The sequence below is a fragment of the Phacochoerus africanus genome, chromosome 6, assembly GCF_016906955.1.
Source record: "Phacochoerus africanus isolate WHEZ1 chromosome 6, ROS_Pafr_v1, whole genome shotgun sequence".
NCBI classification, from domain to species: Eukaryota; Metazoa; Chordata; class Mammalia; order Artiodactyla; family Suidae; genus Phacochoerus; species Phacochoerus africanus.
Genome location: NC_062549.1, coordinates 93,702,443 through 93,721,806, shown reverse-complemented (window position 1 = coordinate 93,721,806; position 19,364 = coordinate 93,702,443). Strand labels below are relative to the sequence as shown.

Sequence of the window (19,364 nt, the reverse complement as noted above, 5' to 3'; positions counted from 1 at the left end):
ATGGAAGAGGGAATTGCGGGGGGGGGGGGGGGCGCAGCAGAATGTTCTAGGTTTGACTCAACAGTTGCATTCCACGTGGTCTTGGGCAAGTCACTTTCCCTTCTATCTGCTCTTCTTTCTCTGGTAAATGAGGAAGCTGAGCCTCCAGAGGGCCCCTCTAGTTCTGAGAGCATAGGATTTAGTAACCCGAAGCTACAGAGAAAAGAAGGCTAAGAGGGGATTTGAAGGTGGAAACGCTTTATTTTAGTGCTTTTTAGGGCCGCACCCGCGGCATATGGAGGTTCCCAGGGTAGGGGTCCAAGCCGAGCTACCGCTGCCAGCCTAGGCCACAGCCACAGCAACGCTGTAGCCTTAACCCACTGAGCGAGGCCAGGGATTGAACCCACAACCTCATGGTTCCTAGTTGGATTCGTTTCCGCTGAGCCACGACGGAAACTCCTGGAAATGCTTCTAAATGGCTATTTACAGAGAAAACCCTCCCTTTGCACAGAGAGCAAACAAAAAAGAAATGAGCTTATTTAGGGTGTCGGAAAAGTCCTACATCTTGATCTGGGGCAAAGTAGTTACAGATCTGCACACATGCTAACGTTTATGTACAGTGAAGATCTGCACTTTGTTACTTGTAAATTATACCTCAATAGAAATGTTTTAAAAACTCCAGCAGAATTTTTAGCAACATGAATGGACCTAGAAATTATTATGCTAAGTGAAGTCAGTCATACAATGAGACACCAACATCAAATGCTTTCACTGACATGTGGAATCTGAAAAAAGGACAGACTGAACTTCCTTGCAGAACAGATGCCGATTCACAGACATTAAAAAACCTATGGTCTGGAGTTCCCGTCGTGGCACAGTGGTTAACGAATCCGACTAGGAACCATGAGGTTGCGGGTTCGGTCCCTGCCCTTGCTCAGTGGGTTAACGATCCGGCGTTGCCGTGAGCTGTGGTGTAGGTTGCAGACGCGGCTCGGATCCCACGTTGCTGTGGCTCTGGCGTAGGCTGGTGGCTACAGCTCCGATTCGACCCCTAGCCTGGGAACCTCCATATGCCGCGGGAGAGGCCCAAGAAATGGCAAAAAGACAAAAAAAAAAAAACCTATGGTCTCCGGAGGAGACAGTTCAGGGGGGGGCGGGGGGATGTGCTTGGATTATGGGATGGAAATCCTGTGAAATTGGATTGTTATGATCATTATACAACTACAGATGTGATAAACTCATTTAAGTAATAAAACAAAACAAAACAAAACAAAAAAAAACAAAAAACCTCCAGCAGGAGTTTAGACTGCAAAAATAACTTCCTAATAAGAGGAATTTTTTTTGTCTTTTTGCCTTTTCTTGGGCCACTCCCACGGCATATGGAGGTTCCCAGGCCAGGGGTCTAATCAGAGCTGTAGCCACCGGCCTATGCCACAGCCACAGCAACGTGGGATCCGAGCCACGTCTGTGACCTACACCACAGCAATGCCGGATCCTTAACCCACTGAGCAAGGGCAGGGATCAAACCCGTAACCTCATTGTTCCTAGTCGGATTCGTTAACCACTGCGCCACAACGGGAACTCCGAAGAGGAATTTTTGAGAAGTGCATCTCCACCGGGAGAGGTGAAGGGTCTCAAGAACTTTAATATTCTCCATCTGCTGGGGAAGGAGGAGATGGGGAACTACGGAACAAATAAGATGACCTCCCTTGGAGAGCTTCCCAAAGTCCTTCCATCTCTCCTATTGAAGGTTACCCACTCCCTCTGCCCTCCATGGAGCCCAGCTATCCCCTTGGCCTTACACAAAATTTCTTTTGAGTATTGAGGGGGACCCATTTTAACCTTCTCATCAACCTTCTCTCTCCCTCTCCCCATTTGCTTCTCCTTGGGGATGTCAGTTCCTGTTCTGGGCCCGCCCCCATTTAGACCCTTTTTCCGGTGATGTGTGCCAGCCGGTCCTGCATCCCACATCCCCAGCTGTTGACATTTCACTGCCATTACCCAGAGGATAAAGAAAGGGCCCCTGTTATTCAACAATAGGGAAAAAGAAGGAGACAATGGGAAATTGTGCTTCCGACGGGGTGGGGACAGAGAAGCAAAGGACAGCCAGACGACAGACAGGGGAGCTGGACAGAAGGGGTCAGGTTTCTTGAAGCAGCTGGAAGTCCTGGAAGTCTGGTTCCCACCTGGAGAGTCTCTTCCCATAGGAGATGCGCACCCAGGCGCCGGAGGGCGGAGGTGAGGACTTTGTTGGGGGAGGGGGAGGAGGCCCGTATGGAAAAATTCAGGCAGCAGGAGCTCTGACACCCATGGACCTTTGAGCCTCATTTGTGGTTCACCCCTATGCCCATCAGCCCAACATCCTCGTACCCACCAATCAATCTGTCCCTTCTCTGGTTCAAGCGCATCTGGAAGAATCAAGGCAGCCGATTCTCTGCAACATTCCAGGTAATTGATCATCCTTGGTTGCCTCCTTTCCCTCATCCCTCTTCATGGGTTCCCATGTCTCTTCCCAAGCCCTGTGTCTTCCTTGGGCCCAGGGCAGTGGGTGCCAAAGATAAAGTGCCCGATCACGGAGCTGGACCCAGTCACTTAGTCTGGCTTAGGGGAGTGAGGGGTAGGGGGACTTCTTTGTAGCTTGTTTTCTTTGAACTCAGGGCAGAAGTCTTTCCTCAAAGGGGCAAAAGGGGAAAGAAACCACACTGATCAGGGGCCCAAGTTCTGGGGCTCTAAGTTGCTTGGACCTCCCCGGGGTGGAGGCAGTTCCTTCACAGGGAACCCCTTCCTCCAGCAGGACAGAAAGCTGCCAGTCACCACTCCCCCCATCCCTGTGAAGAGACTCACTTCTAACAGGTCAGTGTCAAAATAAATACCTTACAGCATATTGTTGATCAGAATGATCAGAAAAATAATTATCAGTGAAATAATTTGATACTATACCTAAAGTTGTTCCATCAAAATTATGAATATTTCTCTTCCATAAAATTTTATAAATATAAAAAGGAGGGGGGAGGCACTGGAGCTGGGAGCTGCTCTCTTACTCTCTATAAGGGGTATGAAGAAGCTATGTGTGTGCCTGCTTTGAAATGCAGAAATACAGAGCAGTGACTAAGAGCTTGAGCATCATGTGAAGTCTGGATTCGGGTCCCAGCAAACTCCTTCCCTTGCTAGTTATATGATCTCACTCAAGTTTCCTGAAATGTGTGCACCTCTGAGCATGTATAAAATGAGATTCAGGGGAGTTCCCATCGTGGCACAGCGGAAACGAATCCATCTAGGAACCATGAGGTTGCGGGTTCGATCCCTGGCTTGCTCAGTGGGTTAAGGTTCTGGTGTTGCCATGATCTGTGGTGTAGGTCGAAGACTTGGCTTGGATCTGGCGTTGCTGTCGCTCTGGCATAGGCCGGCAGCTACAGCTCCAATTGGACCCCTAGCCTGGGAACCTCTATATGCTGCAGGTGTGGCCCTAAAAAACAACAACAACAACAACAAAAATGAGATTCAGAGTTGTTCCTACCTCACAGGACTGCTAAGGGGACTAAATAGAAAACCGTGCCTGCAAAGTGCTTATAGCAGTTTCGAGCCTCTTATACTTTAAATGCATTGGTGCTGGCTGTCGAGACTGTAGGCTCCTCAGCCTTGGTTCCCAGCGTCACTCTGCTTACCCAATTCCCCTGTATACAAAAAGTGTTCTCCTCATTCAAGTCCCTGTCCCAGATGCTTTCCTCTTTAACCATTGGGAAGTCCTTCCTGCGCCTAACCCCTGTCTCTCCTGCTTCATGCTCTAGCTTTCATTTGCAGGAAGATGGAGCTCAGCTCCTTAGCTTTCAGCCTCCTCCTTAGTGTTTCTTTCCTCTTGCTCTGTCCCTCCTCTTCTTTTCAGAAGTCCTTAATGTGAGCTCAGTCATTCACACACACATTTATTTAGCACCTGCCATGTGCCAGAAACTATGCTGGGAGCTGCGGATAACAACTAAACATAAATAGCCCTTACTAGTTAACAGGCCCTGTTTAAGCATCGTACCTATATTACTTCATCTAAGCTTCGCAATGCTCAGGGAGGTAGGCGTGCCATTATTCGCCACATTTTGCTGATGGGGCCATTGAGGTAGAGAGAGCAACTTATTCAGAGTCATGCAATTAGGAAGTGGAGGAATCAGATTTAAAAAACGAGTAAAACTGGAGTTCCCTTGTGGCACCGGGGATTAAAGACCTGCTGCTGTCTCTGCTGGGGCTCTTGTTACTGGTTACTGCTGCAGCTTCGGTTCAGTCCCTGGCTCAGGAACTTCCATATGCCTCAGGTTCATCCAAAAAAAAAAAAGGGAGGGAGGAATCAACTACTGACATAGACAATTGTGTTTGAAATAATTGCCTTGTCATTTTATACTTGATAACGTTAATAATTACTGGAATGCTCACTGACACAGTTTACATATGCATATGTATTACATTCAAATCACACTAGTCTAGCTGCTTGTAGAAGCACTTTAAGGAAAAAAGTCCCCAGTCCAGGGCAGCAGGGGAACCAGAGGAGCAGATCGCAGTGCACTACAGGGTGAGGAAGTGGGGGGAGAGGAAACGTTTGCCAGAGGAGGTGAGGCCCAAACTGATCGTCTGTAAGAAGAAGGTGATGGTGAACTAGGACTATGTTGGAGCCAGAACATGTCTGGGGCACAGTGCAGGGGGCACAGGTGGTGAGGGGTAGGGTGGGGGTGATACTGGAGGCACAGGGAGAGGCTGGATCACAGAGAGCCTTGGAAGCTGGGTTAGGAGACTGGATTTGATCCTCAGGGCAATGTGGAGTCACAGGTTTGTTTTGTTTTGTTTTTTTGTTTTTTTGTCTTTTTGCCATTTCTTGGGCCGCTCCATCGGCATATGGAGGTTCCCAGGCTAGGTGTCGAATCGGAGCTGTAGCCATCGGCCTACGCCAGAGCCACAGCAACGCAAGATCCGAGCCGTGTCTGCGACCTACACCACAGCTCATGGCAACGCCGGATCATTAACCCACTGAGCAAGGGCAGGGATTGAACCCGCAACCTCATGGTTCCTAGTCGGATTCGTTAACCACTGCGCCACGACGGGAACTCCTGGAGTCACAGTTTTAATCAGGAGAGTGACCAGACCCTATTTACCCTGGCTTCAGATGGAGAAGGGGTGTCAGGAAAGGACAGAGACCAGAGCTGGCAAGCCTAAGGGAAGACTTGGGAAGTAGCACTTGTGCTGAGAAGGGGATAGACAGGGAATGTGCCAAATCAGGACCTGCTGACTCAAGGGATGTGAGAGAAGAGAGATGGGCCCAGGAGGTGGGGGGGGGGGCATGGGGGGTGGAGCTTGTTACCACCCCTTCTCACCTATCACCTTCCTTTTGCCAACTTCACCCCCCCCCCTGCCCCGGTGGCTTCCAGCTGGATAGTCCCCTCTGGGAAATCCCTGATGGGAGTTCATCTCCCACCCTGCTCACCTACCCTACATTCCCTTTGTCCTAAGGAGTCCCCACCCTTTGTGCCCTGCAGACCCTGCTGGGCAGAATCCCCACCATGCAAGGCAGGCTCAGTCTCCCCACGCTCTGCCACTTCCTTCTCCCTTGGGCCTTCACCACCCTCCACAGAACCCTGGGGGACCCAGGTAAGAACTTAGTTTGGCCCAGAATCTGGGGAACAGTAGTGGGGAGAGTGGAAAGGGCAGCTGTCGGAGGACTCTCAGGTCTGAGAGTCAGTATGGAGTGAACAGCAGAGGAGAGGTTTGGGGGAGTCTGGGAAACGGGATCCGGTTAGGTATTTGGGACATTGAGGGTCAGGGGGGTCCTGCCACTCTGGCCCCCTCTGCTCAGCATCCCACCCTGGCCCCCACTACCTCCTGCCTCCCATCCACGAGGTCATTCACTCTCGTCGTGGGGCCACGACCACGCTGCCCTGCGTCCTGGGCGCCCCGCCTCCCAGCTACAAGGTCCGCTGGAGCAAAGTGGAGCCGGGGGAACTCCGGGAGACGCCGATCCTCATCACCAACGGACTGCAAGCCCGCGGCTACGGGCCCCTGGGGGGGCGTGCCCGGATGCGAAGAGGGCACCGGCTGGACGCCTCCCTGGTAATCGCGGGCGTGCGCCTGGAGGACGAAGGCCGGTACCGCTGTGAGCTCATCAATGGCATCGAGGACGAGAGTGTGGCTCTGACCTTGCGCCTGGAGGGTGAGGCCCTTCGGTCCCCCCCCAACCCCCGCGCCCCGGCTCCTCTCTTTCGAGTGTTCCGCCGACTTATCTCGGGTCTCCCAGGATCTCCCCCGCCCGCTCCTGGGGTCCCCCCTCCCCGGCCCTCTCTCCTAGGCTACGCCGTCCTTCCTTCCCCCTTCTCTTTCTGCCGGCCCTCCCTATGCTGTCTGCCACCCCCAGGTGTGGTGTTTCCATACCAGCCCAGCCGGGGCCGGTACCAGTTCAATTACTACGAGGCCAAGCAGGCGTGTGAGGAGCAGGACGGACGCCTGGCAACCTACTCCCAGCTGTACCAGGGTGAGCAGCCGAACCCGGGCACCTACCAGACGCCCTCCGGGCTGTCACAAGAACCCCAGCGGAGGCGAACTCCCGGCCTGTGACGCCTCTAATCTCCGGATCACCTCCCATCCCCGCCATCTCCCGCCAGCGTGGACCGAGGGTCTGGACTGGTGTAACGCGGGCTGGTTGCTCGAGGGCTCCGTGCGCTACCCAGTGCTCACGGCGCGCGCTCCGTGCGGTGGCCGAGGTCGGCCCGGCATCCGCAGCTACGGGCCCCGCGACCGGAAGCGCGACCGCTACGACGCCTTCTGCTTCACCTCGGCGCTGACAGGTAAGGGGCGGGACCAGCCACCCTCGCGCCCAAGGGGGCGGGGCCTGACCGCTGAGAAGGATCTGGACCTCACCTGTAAAAGAGGCGGGGCAGGACAAGTAGGGCCTGGACCCCGACCTGAAGAATGGAGCGGGGAAAGTAGAAGGCTGTTGCCTGGAGATCCCAGGCCAGCTCCGTGGTTTCTTCAAGGCCTCGCCCCTCTATCACTCCGCCCACCCATGCTCCGTCCTGCCTCGCGCAATCTCACCTGCACACCCGGCATCCACATCCCACTCCTCCTACCCAAGCTCGGGCCCACCCGTCCTCACCTGCCCTTCGATTCTGCTCCCAGAGAGTCTGAATCCCGCCGCGCCCCGGCCAGCCTTGCTCTCGGTCAGTCGATGACCCGCTTTGGTCCCCAGGCCACGTGTTCTTCGTGCCGGGGCGGCTGACGCTGTCTGAAGCCCATGCGGCGTGTCGGCGGCGCGGGGCCACCGTGGCCAAGGTCGGGCACCTCTATGCTGCCTGGAAGTTCTCTGGGCTGGACCAGTGCGACGGCGGCTGGCTGGCTGACGGCAGCGTGCGCTTCCCCATCACCACGCCGCGGCCGCGCTGCGGGGGCCTTCCGGATCCCGGAGTGCGCAGCTTTGGCTTCCCCAGACCCCAGCAGGCGGCCTATGGGACCTACTGCTACTCCGAATAGGGGTTCACCGCACCCCCTCCAGCGTGCTCCACAAAGCCTGGGAATCATGCCAGGGGTCTCTTGTCGCCCCTTCCCCGAGAGCATCCCCTTCCACCAGACGAAAAGCAACCCCTCTCGACCCGCCTTCCCGGGCTAGGGCCGCAGGCTACGGATCCCGGCTGGCCGGGGCGTCAGAGAGAGGAGTTGGTGGCGCCCCCGGTGGCGGTGCACGGCTATTACCCTAGGACCTGAGGCGGTTCGCGTGCCTCAGCCAACCGTGCAGCCCAAGCTAGGTGGCGGAAGGAGAGTCGGGGTGGGGGGCATTAACTGATTCTGTATACAGTAATAAAATAACTTGAGGACTCTTTGTGTTGGGCGAAGCTGTAAGCGCGACGAGGCGTGGGGGGTCGAGGTGGAAGACTTTGGATCCAGGGTGTTGACGGCATTCCTAGGAAGCAGAGTAAGAGGAGGCGCTACTGCCTCTGATGGGTGAGCCTGCAAGAGAGTAGCGACTGAGAGGAGACGTTACCGAAAGGCATAAGGAAAATTGGAGGCGCCGTGGGCAGCCCTGTCCCGGGATAGAAACAAATGAACCCCGGGTGGTGTTGTGCCAGGCACCACGCGGCGGCGCCACACACTCACCTAAGATTACTTTAGCTCATATTGGCCGGGGCGCTCCAAACCCCCAGGCCTAGCTCCTGGGCACAGCAGAACAAATACACAGTGCTGCTAGCAAATCTCAAAATGTGTTTGGAACCTGTCAGTCTCCCAGAAGGGTTTGCATGATTATGATTAAAGGTAGGAAAGTGATTTCGTTGTTACAACTGACAGGAAAGAGGGAAGAGGCAAACCAACACAATAAGGTCCCCTCAGGTTTGATGCCTTAGGGTGGCTACGCATTCTGCTTACCTTCACCACCACCATGGCTGCAGGGGCAAAAGGAGCAACTGGACCAGGAACATTCTTTTTTTTTTTTTTTCCATATTTTTTCTTTTTTGGCCAAACCCATGACACATGGAAGTTCCCCTAGGGAAATTGAATCCAAGTCGTAGCTGCAATCAACACCACATCTCCCACAACACCAGATCCTTAACCCACTGCACCAGGCTGGGGATCAAACCTCACTGTCACAGAGACAACGCTCTTTCTGTGTTTTCAAGTTTTATTGAAGTACAGTTGATTTACAATGTTGCGATAAGTTCTGCTGTACAACAAAGTGATTCAGTTATACACACATCCCTTCTCTTTCAGATTCTTTCCCCATGTTATCACAGAATATTGGGTAGACTTCTTTGTGCTATACAGCAAGTCCCTGCTGACCATCCATTCCATATACAATAGTGTGCATATGCCAGTTGCAAAGCCCCAATCCATCCCTCCTAACTCTGCCCCCAGGAACATTCTTTTTTTTTTGCTATTTCTTGGGCCGCTTCTGCGGCATATGGAGGTTCCCAGGCTAGGGGTCCAATCGGAGCTGTAGCCGCCGGCCTACGCCAGAGCCACAGCAACGCGGGATCCGAGCCGCGTCTGCGACCTACACCACAGTTCACGGCAACGCCGGATCGTTAACCCACTGAGCAAGGGCAGGGATCGAACCCACAACCTCATGGTTCCTAGTCGGATTCGTTAACCACTGCGCCACGATGAGAACTCCATGGAACATTCTTAACATCTGGCTAAAAGAAACATATTGGTAACTCAAAAGACAAACGAGTGTTATTAATTCATTTTCCTTAATATGTATATATATAATTAATTAATATATATATATTATTACTGTCCAAGCAATCTAACTACTCCACAAAAACTTGGGCTGCAGAATAGTCATGGCTGGAGCAGAGTATGAACTTTCTTTTTTTTGAATTAATGAATTTTATTACATTTATAGTTGTACAATGATCATCACAACCCAATTTTATGGCATTTTCATCACAAACCCCCAGCTCATCCCCCACCCCATGAACTTGCTTTATTTATAAAAAATTTTATGGCTGTATTTGTGGAAGTTCCTTGGCCAGGAAATGACTTCCAATTGCAGCTGCTACACAGCATCTGTGGCAATGCCAGACCCTTTATGCCAGTGTCCAGGGCTGAGGATCGAACCTGTGCCTATGCATCGACTTGAGCTGAGGTCGGATTCTTAACCCCCTGCACCAGGGTGGGAACTCCAAGAGAATGAACTTTCTTTTTTTTTTTTTAATGATTTTTATTTTTTCCATCATTGCTGGTTTACAGTGTTCTGTCAGTTTTCTACTGTACAGCAAGGTGACCCAGTCACACATACATGTATACATTCTTTTTCTCATATTATCATGCTTCATCATAAGTGACTAGATATAGTTCTCATTGCTCATCCAGAATGAACTTTCTAATGGCATTTGATACATGTTGTAAAATTGCTTTCCAAAAGGATTCTTGCAATAATTGTTAAAGAGAATTCACCCCATGGGAACTTTTTTTAAAAAATCTTTTTAGATCTTCATCACAGCATATCTGCAGCTCATGGCAACACTGGATCCTTAACTCACTGAGCAAGGCCAGGGATCGAACCTGAATCCTCATGGATACTAGTTGGGTTCGTTACCGCTGAGCCACAACGGGAACTCCCCTACGGGATTTTATAAAAGGGACAGAGAATGATCAAATGAACAGCACCTTCAGTAACCTTCATATATCAAATGAAATATTTTTGCTGGTTCCTAAGCTTTGGTTTTCTCATCTTTGGTCATAGGATAATAATATCTGCCTCTCGAGTTTGTTGTGAGTAGTAATGCCTGGACTGGGTAGTACATGCCTGGCACACATAAGAGCCACTCAGCAAGTGGCACCTGTGATAATTAATGAGTAGTAATGACAGTAACAGAACAATTATTATTATTATTATTATTATTGTTATTATTATTCAGATTCTTACCAGGTAGCCTGTAGAATTGGTTGCTGTATGATCATGATAAACTAAATTATGCTGTGAAATCAGAGAACCCCCAAATCTCAGTGATCAAAACATAAAGATTTATTTCTCACTTGGACTACATGTGCTCTATGGTCAACAAGAACCTCTTCTTATTTTAGTTATTCAGGGACCCGGGTTAATAGGACAGTCACGATCCCAAAATGCTGTCAATCACCATACCAGAGGAAAAAAATAAAAAGAGCTCTGGAGGGTCTTATACAATTAATAGCCACAGCACCCAAAGACGCCTGTCTAGCCCACAACTCATTCTCCAAGCTAAACACATGCCCCCACTCAACCACCAGGGGGCAGGAAAGAGCGATTCTACTTGGGCCTAGAAGTTGAGCTGGAAAACTTTAGTGACGCACCAGCACCAATACCTACGATGAGCAGCAAGGAGGGCAGTCTGCATTCTGGGACACACAGGTAGTCACCACTCCCCAACTCTTCTGAGTTTTCTAAGTTCTGGACTATTATGGAGTCAGAACGCCAGAAAGTCAAGATCCTGGGCCTCACAGCTCAGCCTGTTAGGAAGATGGCTTTTCTTTATTTTTAAAAAATCTTTAATTTTTTTGTCTTTTTACGGCTTCACCTGAGGCATATGGATGTTCCCAGGTTAGGGGTTGCATTGGAGCTGGAGCTGCCGGCCTAAGCAACAGCCATAGTCAATGGGATCCGAGCCGCCTCTGAGCCCACACCACAGCTCATGGCAAAAGCAAGATCCTTAACCCACTGAGCGAGGCCAGGGATTGAACCTGCAACCTCATGGTTCCTAGTCGGATTCCTTTCCGCTGCGCCACGACGGGAACTCCTCATGGATACTAGTCAGATTTATTACCGCTGAGCTACAACAGGAACTCTGCTAGTTGGTCTCTTTGAGGGATGGTATGGATCTTGAGGTTTTAGCATCTGTCTCTGTGGCTGACAAGCCAAACATTCAGCAGGGCAGTAGCTAGATAAGCCTTGGTGAGAGGGAGCCCATGCTGCTGAGCCTTACATAGCCTCCATCTTTACTGCCACAACTACTCCATTCATGAGCTCACTGCGAAAGCCCGTGGTGGAGGACAAAGTCTGGCTGTCATCCACTGGAGTCCTTCTGTCCTCCTGGTGGTTCAATGTCTCCTCTGCTGTGAATGCTCTTAAAGGCTACTGCCAGAAGACACAATGCCCAATCCTGTCAGTCCCTCCATATGGCTCTTCCCTAGACTTCCTTATCTCCAACCCTCCAGCATTGCCCTTTCCTGGCCTGACCAATCAGCCAAGCCATTTGCCACTGCTCAAGAGCCCATGTACAGCAGCTCCCACTGTGGCACAACTGGATCGGCAGCCTCTCAGGAGCGCTGGGTCACAGGTTCAATCCCCAGCCTGGCCTAGTGGTTTGGGGATCCAGTGTTGCCGTGGCTGCAGCATAATTTGGAACTGTGGATGGGATCAGACCCCTGGCCTGGGAGCTCCCTATGTTGCAGGGTAGCCAAAAAAAAAAAAAAGGCCATGTATATACTTCTCTCAAGTCACCTCTCTCACTGCTTGAAACACCCTCTTGGGGGGGATCCTCTCTCACCACTCTTTCATGGCCGGCCCTGAGTGGGGCTGTAGTGTAGTAACAGCCCATGATTAGCTTTCATCATTCTATCACAGTGACCCATCCATGAGCCGGGCGTGGGCTTTTTCTTCCTCTGACTCCTAGTCACAGACAAGCCCCACAAGTCTATAGGGTGAGCTGAGAGAGAGGCAAAGGTGCAACAGAGTCAGGTAATATGGGAGCCTTGGCCTCCTGCTCACTGTCCTGGGTATGACTGTATTTATTCACACCCAATCACAATGTCCCTTTTTTGTTTTGTTTTGTTTTTTTGTTTTTTTGCCTTTTCTAGGGCTGCTCCCATGGCACATGGAGTTCCCAAGCTAGGAGTCTAATCGGAGCTGTAGCCACTGGCCCACACCAGAACCACAGCAATGTGGGATCCGAGCCGCATCTGCAACCTACACTATGGCTCCTGGCAACGCCGGATCCTTCACCCACTGAGCAAGGCCAGGGATTGAACCTGCAATCTCATGGTTCCTAGTCGGATTTGTTAACCACCGCACCACGACGGGAACTCCACAATGTCCCATTTTGGATTGCCGCCATGACCACACACGTGTGTGCTCATGACTCAGTGACTCTGAAAATTCCCAGATCTTTTCTTTCTTTCTTTCTTTTTGTTTTTGGCCATGCCTATGGCATATAGAAGTTCCTGGGTCAGGGATCAAACCTGCTCCACAGCAGCAACCCAAGCTGCTGCAGTGACAAGGCCGGATCCTAAACCCACTGCAGCACAAGAGAATGCCTGTAAATTCCCAGATCTTAATAGGAAAGGGAAAAACAGGAAAGAGAAGGAGTCTAATAAATAAGTAAATAATCCAAATAGTTGGGCAGGTGATGACTGCGGCCAGCTGGAGCTCAAAGCCGCCGGGAGCTCTGGGAGGCTATGGGGAGCTTGGCTCACAGTGTTCCTACCTGAGAGGCCAGGGGCTGAGACTTCAGGCTATCAGCTTGCCCTCTGTCACTGAGGGCTGTTTCCAGGGCTGTTTTGATTTGCCTTGTGCTTAGGCCAAGCGTACCTCCACATCAGAAACTAATCCTCAGCCAGTCAGCAGCCTTTGGTTTATCAAGGTGACTGCAAAGAATATGTGGGTGGGGGCCCCAGCAGGGTCTGCTGTACCCCATTCATTTTCAAAATTGTGAGTTTATAGCCTGTCAATGGGCAGAGGTGACCAGTGATCTTATTATTTATTTACTTAATTTGCTTTTTTTTTTTTAGGGCTGCACCTGCGGCATATGGAGGTTCCCAGGCTAGGGGTTGAATTGGAGCTATAGCTGCTGGCCTCCGCCACAGCCACAACCACATGGGATCTAAGTCACCTCTGCTACCCACACCACAGCTCATAACACCCCAGGATCCTTAACCCACTGAGCGAGGCCAGGGATGGAACCTGCATCCTCATGGATACTAGTCAGATTCTTAACCCACTCAGCCACCACGGGAACTCCTAATTTTATTTTTTAGTATCATTACGAACTCACGGACTTTTTATCCATTTGACCTTTTTCAATCTCTTACAGTCATTATTCAGCTTAATGCTGATGGTGTTTCATCTTCAGCCAGTGGGCGTCTTCTCAAGTTGGCTACTGGGTCCTTCTGACATGAGCCTGACCTGAATTTCATAGCTTCCTTATTCTCCTTATTCTCAAGTATGACAAGCTATCCTGCCCGAGACCTGGAATTTCTCCAAAGAGTTCCTTTTAGTGAAAAGTACTATTTAGAGATCACAGGCTGGACACAAGGGTTATTCACTGTTATTGATTTGTCACTGTTTCTAAGCCTTCTCAGTAGACAGAAGATAAATATGCAAATCATGAGTTCATGCTGTTATTTCCAATTCAGATTTAAGATTAGCAGTTTTTGCTTAACTTTCCTTTTCTTACACTGGAATTCTCAGTTCCAAACACCATTACTGTAATTACTTATTTGCTTTGTCATTATAAATAGCGCTTTTCAAAATAATAATGCCAACTGTAAGATATCTCTGTGGTTCTTTTTGTTCTTAGGGATCTATAGTCAAAATGCTGAGTTTTATAATCACTTGAAAGAAAATTCTTCTGTGTGGCTTTGCCTCCAACTCCATACATAATTACATGCATTTGTTCATTTGTTTCTTATTTATTTATTTATTTTTTGAAGGGCCTCTGGCATGGCATATGGGAGTTCCCAGGCTAGGGGTCAAATTAGAACTGCAGCTGCCGGCCTACACCACAGCCACAGCAACTCAGGATCCGAGCCATGTCTTTGACCTACACCACAGTTCACAGCAATGTGGAACCTTAACCCACTGAGCAAGGCCGGGGATTGAACCCAATCTTCGTGGATACTAGCTGGGTTTGTTTCCACTGAGCCATGATGGGAACTCACGTTTCAGTTTGTTTTAAATTTTTAGGGATTGCATCAGTTTTCCTCTGTTTAAATTTATCTAAAATTAATTCCTCAAAAAAAAAAAAAAAAAAAGGAGTTCCCGTCGTGGCGTAGTGGTTAACGAATCCGACTAGGAACCATGAGGTTGCAGGTTCGATCCCTGCCCTTGCTCAGTGGGTTAACGATCCGGCGTTGCTGTGAGCTGTGGTGTAGGTTGCAGACTCGGCTCGGATCCTGCGTTGCTGTGGCTCTGGCGTAGGCTGGCAGCTACAGCTCCGATTAGACCCCTAGCCTGGGAACCTCCATATGCCGTGGGAGCGGCCCAAGAAATGGCAAAAAGACCAAAAATAAATAAATAAATAAAATAAAATAAAATTAATTCCTTTGGAGTTCCCTTCGTGGCTCAGTGGAAACGAATCTGACTAGCATCCATGAGGACGCAGGTTCGATCCCTGGCCTCGCTCAGTGGGTTAAGGATCCGGTATTGCTGTGAGTTGTGGTGTAGGGTTGCAGAGGTGGCTTGGATCTGGTGTTGCTGTTTCTCTGGCACAGACCAGTGGCTACAGCTCTGATTCGACCCCCTAGCCTGGAAACCTCCATAGGCCACAGGTGTGGCCCTAAAAAGACTAAATAAATAAATAAAGTGATTTCCTTCAAATTCAATTTTGTATTTTAATTATATAAAACATTCCAATGTTTCCAATATCAAAACCATAAAATAAGGTGTTATTACCATTTTACAGATGAAGAAACTGAGGCTCAGAGAGACCAGTACCTGCCTCAGCATCACAGAAAAGTGAGCAGTCTCCCCACATCAGGGAGTCGGGAGAGGGGCTGCAGGGAGCCTTGCGCATGGAAGCTGCTTTCTCTCTAGTAGTGGATTTGGGAGTTCCTATCGTGGTGCAGCGGAAACGAATCCGACTAGGAACCACGAGGTTGCACGTTCCATCCCTGGCCTCGCTCAGTGGGTTAAGGATCCAGCATTGCTGTGGCTGTGGTGTAGGCGGGGGGCTGTAGCTCCGATTGGACCCCTAGCCTGGGAACCTCCATATGCCGCGGGTGAGGCCCTAAAAAGGACAAAAACACACACACAAAAAAAGTGGATTTGGATGTACTCAGGGTTGAGCCTTTCAGTTCCCCCAGCTGTTCTTCGTGAAACAGGCTGGTGGTCTCCTCTGCGCACATGAGTTTGCAGCCCTCAAAGTGAGGGTCTGTCTGCGCAGGCGTGGGGGCAGTTGGCTTCCGCTCTCGCAGCAGGGGCTCCCTCCCACAGTGCTGATCGGCTTGTATGTCTCCCCACCACCCTACTTCCCTTCCCACCCCCAGGTCAGCTGCAGGAGCCCTCAGAGCTACACCCAGCTATTCCTGCCCCCCTACTCCCGCCACCCGCTGGGGTCCCGTGCTTCCTGGCCCCTTTCAGAAGCTATCAAAGCCCCTATTCTCCAAACACAGCTGTGCCAGCATTCAGCGCCGTGTCCATCCCCCCTCTTCAGCCCCACTCCCACGTCCCCATGGCACAGGATCCAGGTGCCTGTGTGATGTGCAGAGCCTTGGAGAGGAACCGAGCTGCTTGGCCCCCCACCCCCAAGTCTGGGGAAGTGGGGGCAGGTGGTCAAGAGGCTGGAAGGATGGGCTCTCCCTGTGGCCGCTGTGGCTGGGAATCCAGGGAAGAAGGCCCAGGGCTCACACTGGAGATGGGGGAAGATTAGGATGCTAGAACTTGGAGGAGAGATTCTGTTTCCTGAACTGGGGTCATGGCCTCAGCTTTGTCCTGGATGAGGGATGCTGGGGGGAGGCAGGCGAGAGATGGATTATTCTCATCCAGAGAGACTGGAACACTCCCCAGAGCCCAGGAGGCTGGGAGACCGCCAGCTGTTGATGAGGAAGAGGGAGAGGAGCTGCCTCTTCCTCCTCCTCCTTCTCTCTTTCTCTTCACCCCCCACCCCCACCCTCCGCATTTTCTCTCCCATGAGACAGACAGCTGGAGGCGCTGGCAAGAACCCTGGCCTGGAAGTCAAGAGCCTTGGTTTTCCGTCATGTCAGTTACATGCCATGTGACCCTGGACAGTCACTTCATCACTTGGGTCTCAGTTTCCTCATCTAGAAGATATTTGAAATATTCTCCTGTTACTGGAGCAGGAGGTTCTCCTTGAAATCTGTCATTCATTCTTCCTGCTTCTGTTGATCCTGTTTGCTTTCAGCCAGTCTTTGAGGATCCCTTTCTGAGTCTTAGAGGGGGCAGGGCTTGGTTTGCACCTCTTCTCAGAAAGAGGAGAGATATGGGGGAGGGGTGGTTGTCACATGGCCATGGGTCAGGAAGCAAGTAAAGAAAGTCCCTGAGGACTTCCATGGTGGCTCAGTGGTAACAAACCCGACTAGGATCCATGAGGATGAGGGTTTGATCCCTGGCCTCGCTTAGTGGGTTAAGGGTCCGGCGTTGCCGTGAGCTGTGGTGTAGGTCACAGACGTGGCTCAGATCTGGTGTTGTGGCTGTGGCTGTGGCTGGCAGCTACATCTCCGATTCAACCCCTTGCCTGGGAACCTCCATATGCCACCGGTGAGGCCCTAAAAAGACAAAAAAAGTCCCTGGGCAGAAATTGCCAAAACAAGTGTAGGTTAGACTTTTGGTATGAATTTTTACAGCTGGAAATGTTGGAAAGTCTTGGGGAGGTGCTCGTTCCTCCCCTGGGAAATCCTTGGGAAAGGACTACTCTCAAATAATGAGCCCTCTCTCCTATTCATGGGGTTGTGACCCACTGACTTCCCGGACAGGGTGTGGTGCGTATGACTAGCCAAGGAAAAGAATTAGAATTTGTTGTAATTCCTGCCATGATGCAGTGGGTTATGAAATTCAACTGCAATAGCTCGGGTTGCTGCAGAGGTACGGGTTTAATGCCTGGCCCAGTGAGTGGGTTAAAGAATCTGGTGTTGCCACAGCTGCTGCTCAGGCCCAAGAACTTCCATATGCTGTGAGTGTGCCCACTGAAAAAAGAAAAAAAGGGAGTTCCCGTCGTGGCGCAGTGGTTAACGAATCCGACTAGGAGCCATGAGGTTGTGGGTTCGATCCCTGCCCTTGCTCAGTGGGTTGACGATCCGGCGTTGCTGTGAGCTGTGGTGTAGGTTGCAGACTCGGCTCGGATCCTGCGTTGCTGTGGCTCTGGCGTAGGCTGGCGGCCACAGCTCCGATTCGACCCCTAGCCTGGGAACCTCCATAAGCCGAGGGAGCGGCCCAAGAAACAAGAAATAGCAACAACAACAACAACAAAAAGACTAAATAAATAAATAAATAAATAAAAAAGAAAAAAAGAATTAGATTTTGTTGCTGTACACTGGAAAGGAACACAATATTATAAATCAACTATACTTCAATTTAAAAAGAAAGAATGAAAGAAAAAAGAATTAGATTTTGTTGAGCTCAAGCCATGGGCTGAGTGCCCATTGGCCCAAGTAGATTTTTTTTTTTTGTCTTTTTGCCTTTTCTTGAGCTGTTCTTGCAGCATATGGAGGTTCCCAGGCTAGGGGTCTAATCGGAGCTGTAGCCGCCAGCCACAGCCACAGCCACAGCAACGCGGGATCCGAGCCGCGTCTGCAACCCACACCACAGCTCACAGCAACGCCGGATCGTTAACCCACTGAGCAAGGGCAGGGATCGAACCCACAACCTCATGGTTCCTAGTCAGATTCGTTGACCGCTGCACCACGACGGGAACTCCTGGCCCAGGTGGATATTACCCAGTGCAGCAGAGAGCATTCAGCACGTTGTACAGAAGAAGAAACTATTCCAGAGAAGCAAAGACCCTCCCAAGGTTTTGCCACTGCGAATGGTAGAACAGGAGTTTTGACACCAGTGCCCATGAGCCCAGAGTCCTGCCCTCACCAAGATCTTCACAGCACCAGCCAACTGTTCTCACCAGGTCTGGTTTCCCACCAGGAGTCTGCCTCTTGGAACAGCTTGTCTGGTACCAGCTCTTGTCCACACTCAGGTGCTGCTGGCCTCCATCAAGGTTAGCCTCCCTCGGGGCACTGAAATGTGCCACATTTGTAGTCACAAGGGGAGGTGGCGAGGAAGGTCACTTTCTCTGTCTTCTCTGGTCACAGCCAGGTTTCCCTGAGACAAGAATTGTGGTTACATGTGAGCCACCATTGGGATTGAATTTCAGCCACTTGATTGCCTGGCCCTGCCTGGCTGGGCTCAAGCCCCATCAAGCTGGTGTGGAGACGAGCCTCTGTGGGGGTTGGGCTGGAGGCAGGCACCCAGGCTGACAATGTCTCTCAGCTCATGCAGGATCTGTGGGTGCAAAGAGTGGTCCTAGGTCTCCCTAGAGGTTGCCTGGATCTGTCCCCAAAGACCTTCTCAGATCCCCACCCTCTTCCCTACTGGAGAATGTGGGACAGCATTCCTAAGGCCCAAAACAGTGCCTAGTCCATAGTGGACATTCAGTTAGTATTCATTTAATGAAGAGAATAAACTAAGGTCTCTTTCTCCTCAGACTCTCTCAGGCAACTTGCTCTGTCCCCTTGAGTCTTGCATTCCTGCCCGGGGCATGTCTTTTACTGGCGGCCCTTACTCTCTCCAACCCCAGGTCTTGTTGTCCTGTCTCTGCAGTAGATGGATTTCTGGGGAGGAGCTAGAATTCTACCTTTAGCTTCGCAAGGATTTGGGGAGGAGGGGTTTTTTTTGGGGGGGCGGGATTGTTTGTTAGTTTATGTGTGTGTGAGCTTGTCAAGTCCCTTTGGAACCAAATCCACAGCATGGGGAGTAGAAGCCCCCTCAGGGGTGAGTGGGGCAGTTGGAGCATCCTGAGGAAGGCAGTCCAGAATTTTCATACAGGAGGGGCTTGGGTGAGTCTAGCTGGAGGGACAAGGACCTGCTCTGAGGCTGCATTTGCACGGCAGGCACCCCCACTTTACTTGGGATATTTTGGAGGTGCCGCTGGAAATTTTAGGGCTCAAAGCCCCCAACAAGCTCTCCTTGATGCCTTCAGTGGTACCCAGATGAGAGAACC

At 50.9% G+C, this 19,364-nt stretch overlaps 1 protein-coding gene across 1 annotated transcript; it reads left to right on the top strand.

Annotated features, from left to right (window-relative positions):
• The first annotated feature begins 5,507 nt into the window (after window positions 1-5,507).
• Window positions 5,508-7,822, top strand: HAPLN2 (hyaluronan and proteoglycan link protein 2). The gene is made up of 5 exons (XM_047783023.1): window positions 5,508-5,604; window positions 5,810-6,163; window positions 6,365-6,481; window positions 6,612-6,794; window positions 7,196-7,822. Exons 1-5 carry the CDS (start codon window positions 5,517-5,519, stop codon window positions 7,474-7,476), a joined length of 1,023 nt encoding a protein of 340 aa, XP_047638979.1. The 5' UTR covers window positions 5,508-5,516; the 3' UTR covers window positions 7,477-7,822.
• Window positions 7,823-19,364: the final 11,542 nt, after the last annotated feature.

Bases quoted from the DNA above. Each gene is read 5' to 3' on its own strand.
- HAPLN2 (XM_047783023.1), top strand. From the start codon at position 5,517: ATGCAAGGCAGGCTCAGTCTCCCCACGCTCTGCCACTTCCTTCTCCCT. The intron at 5,605-5,809 runs GTAAGAACTTAG...CCCTCTGCTCAG, and splicing joins CAGAACCCTGGGGGACCCAG to CATCCCACCCTGGCCCCCAC. The intron at 6,795-7,195 runs GTAAGGGGCGGG...TTTGGTCCCCAG, and splicing joins CTTCACCTCGGCGCTGACAG to GCCACGTGTTCTTCGTGCCG.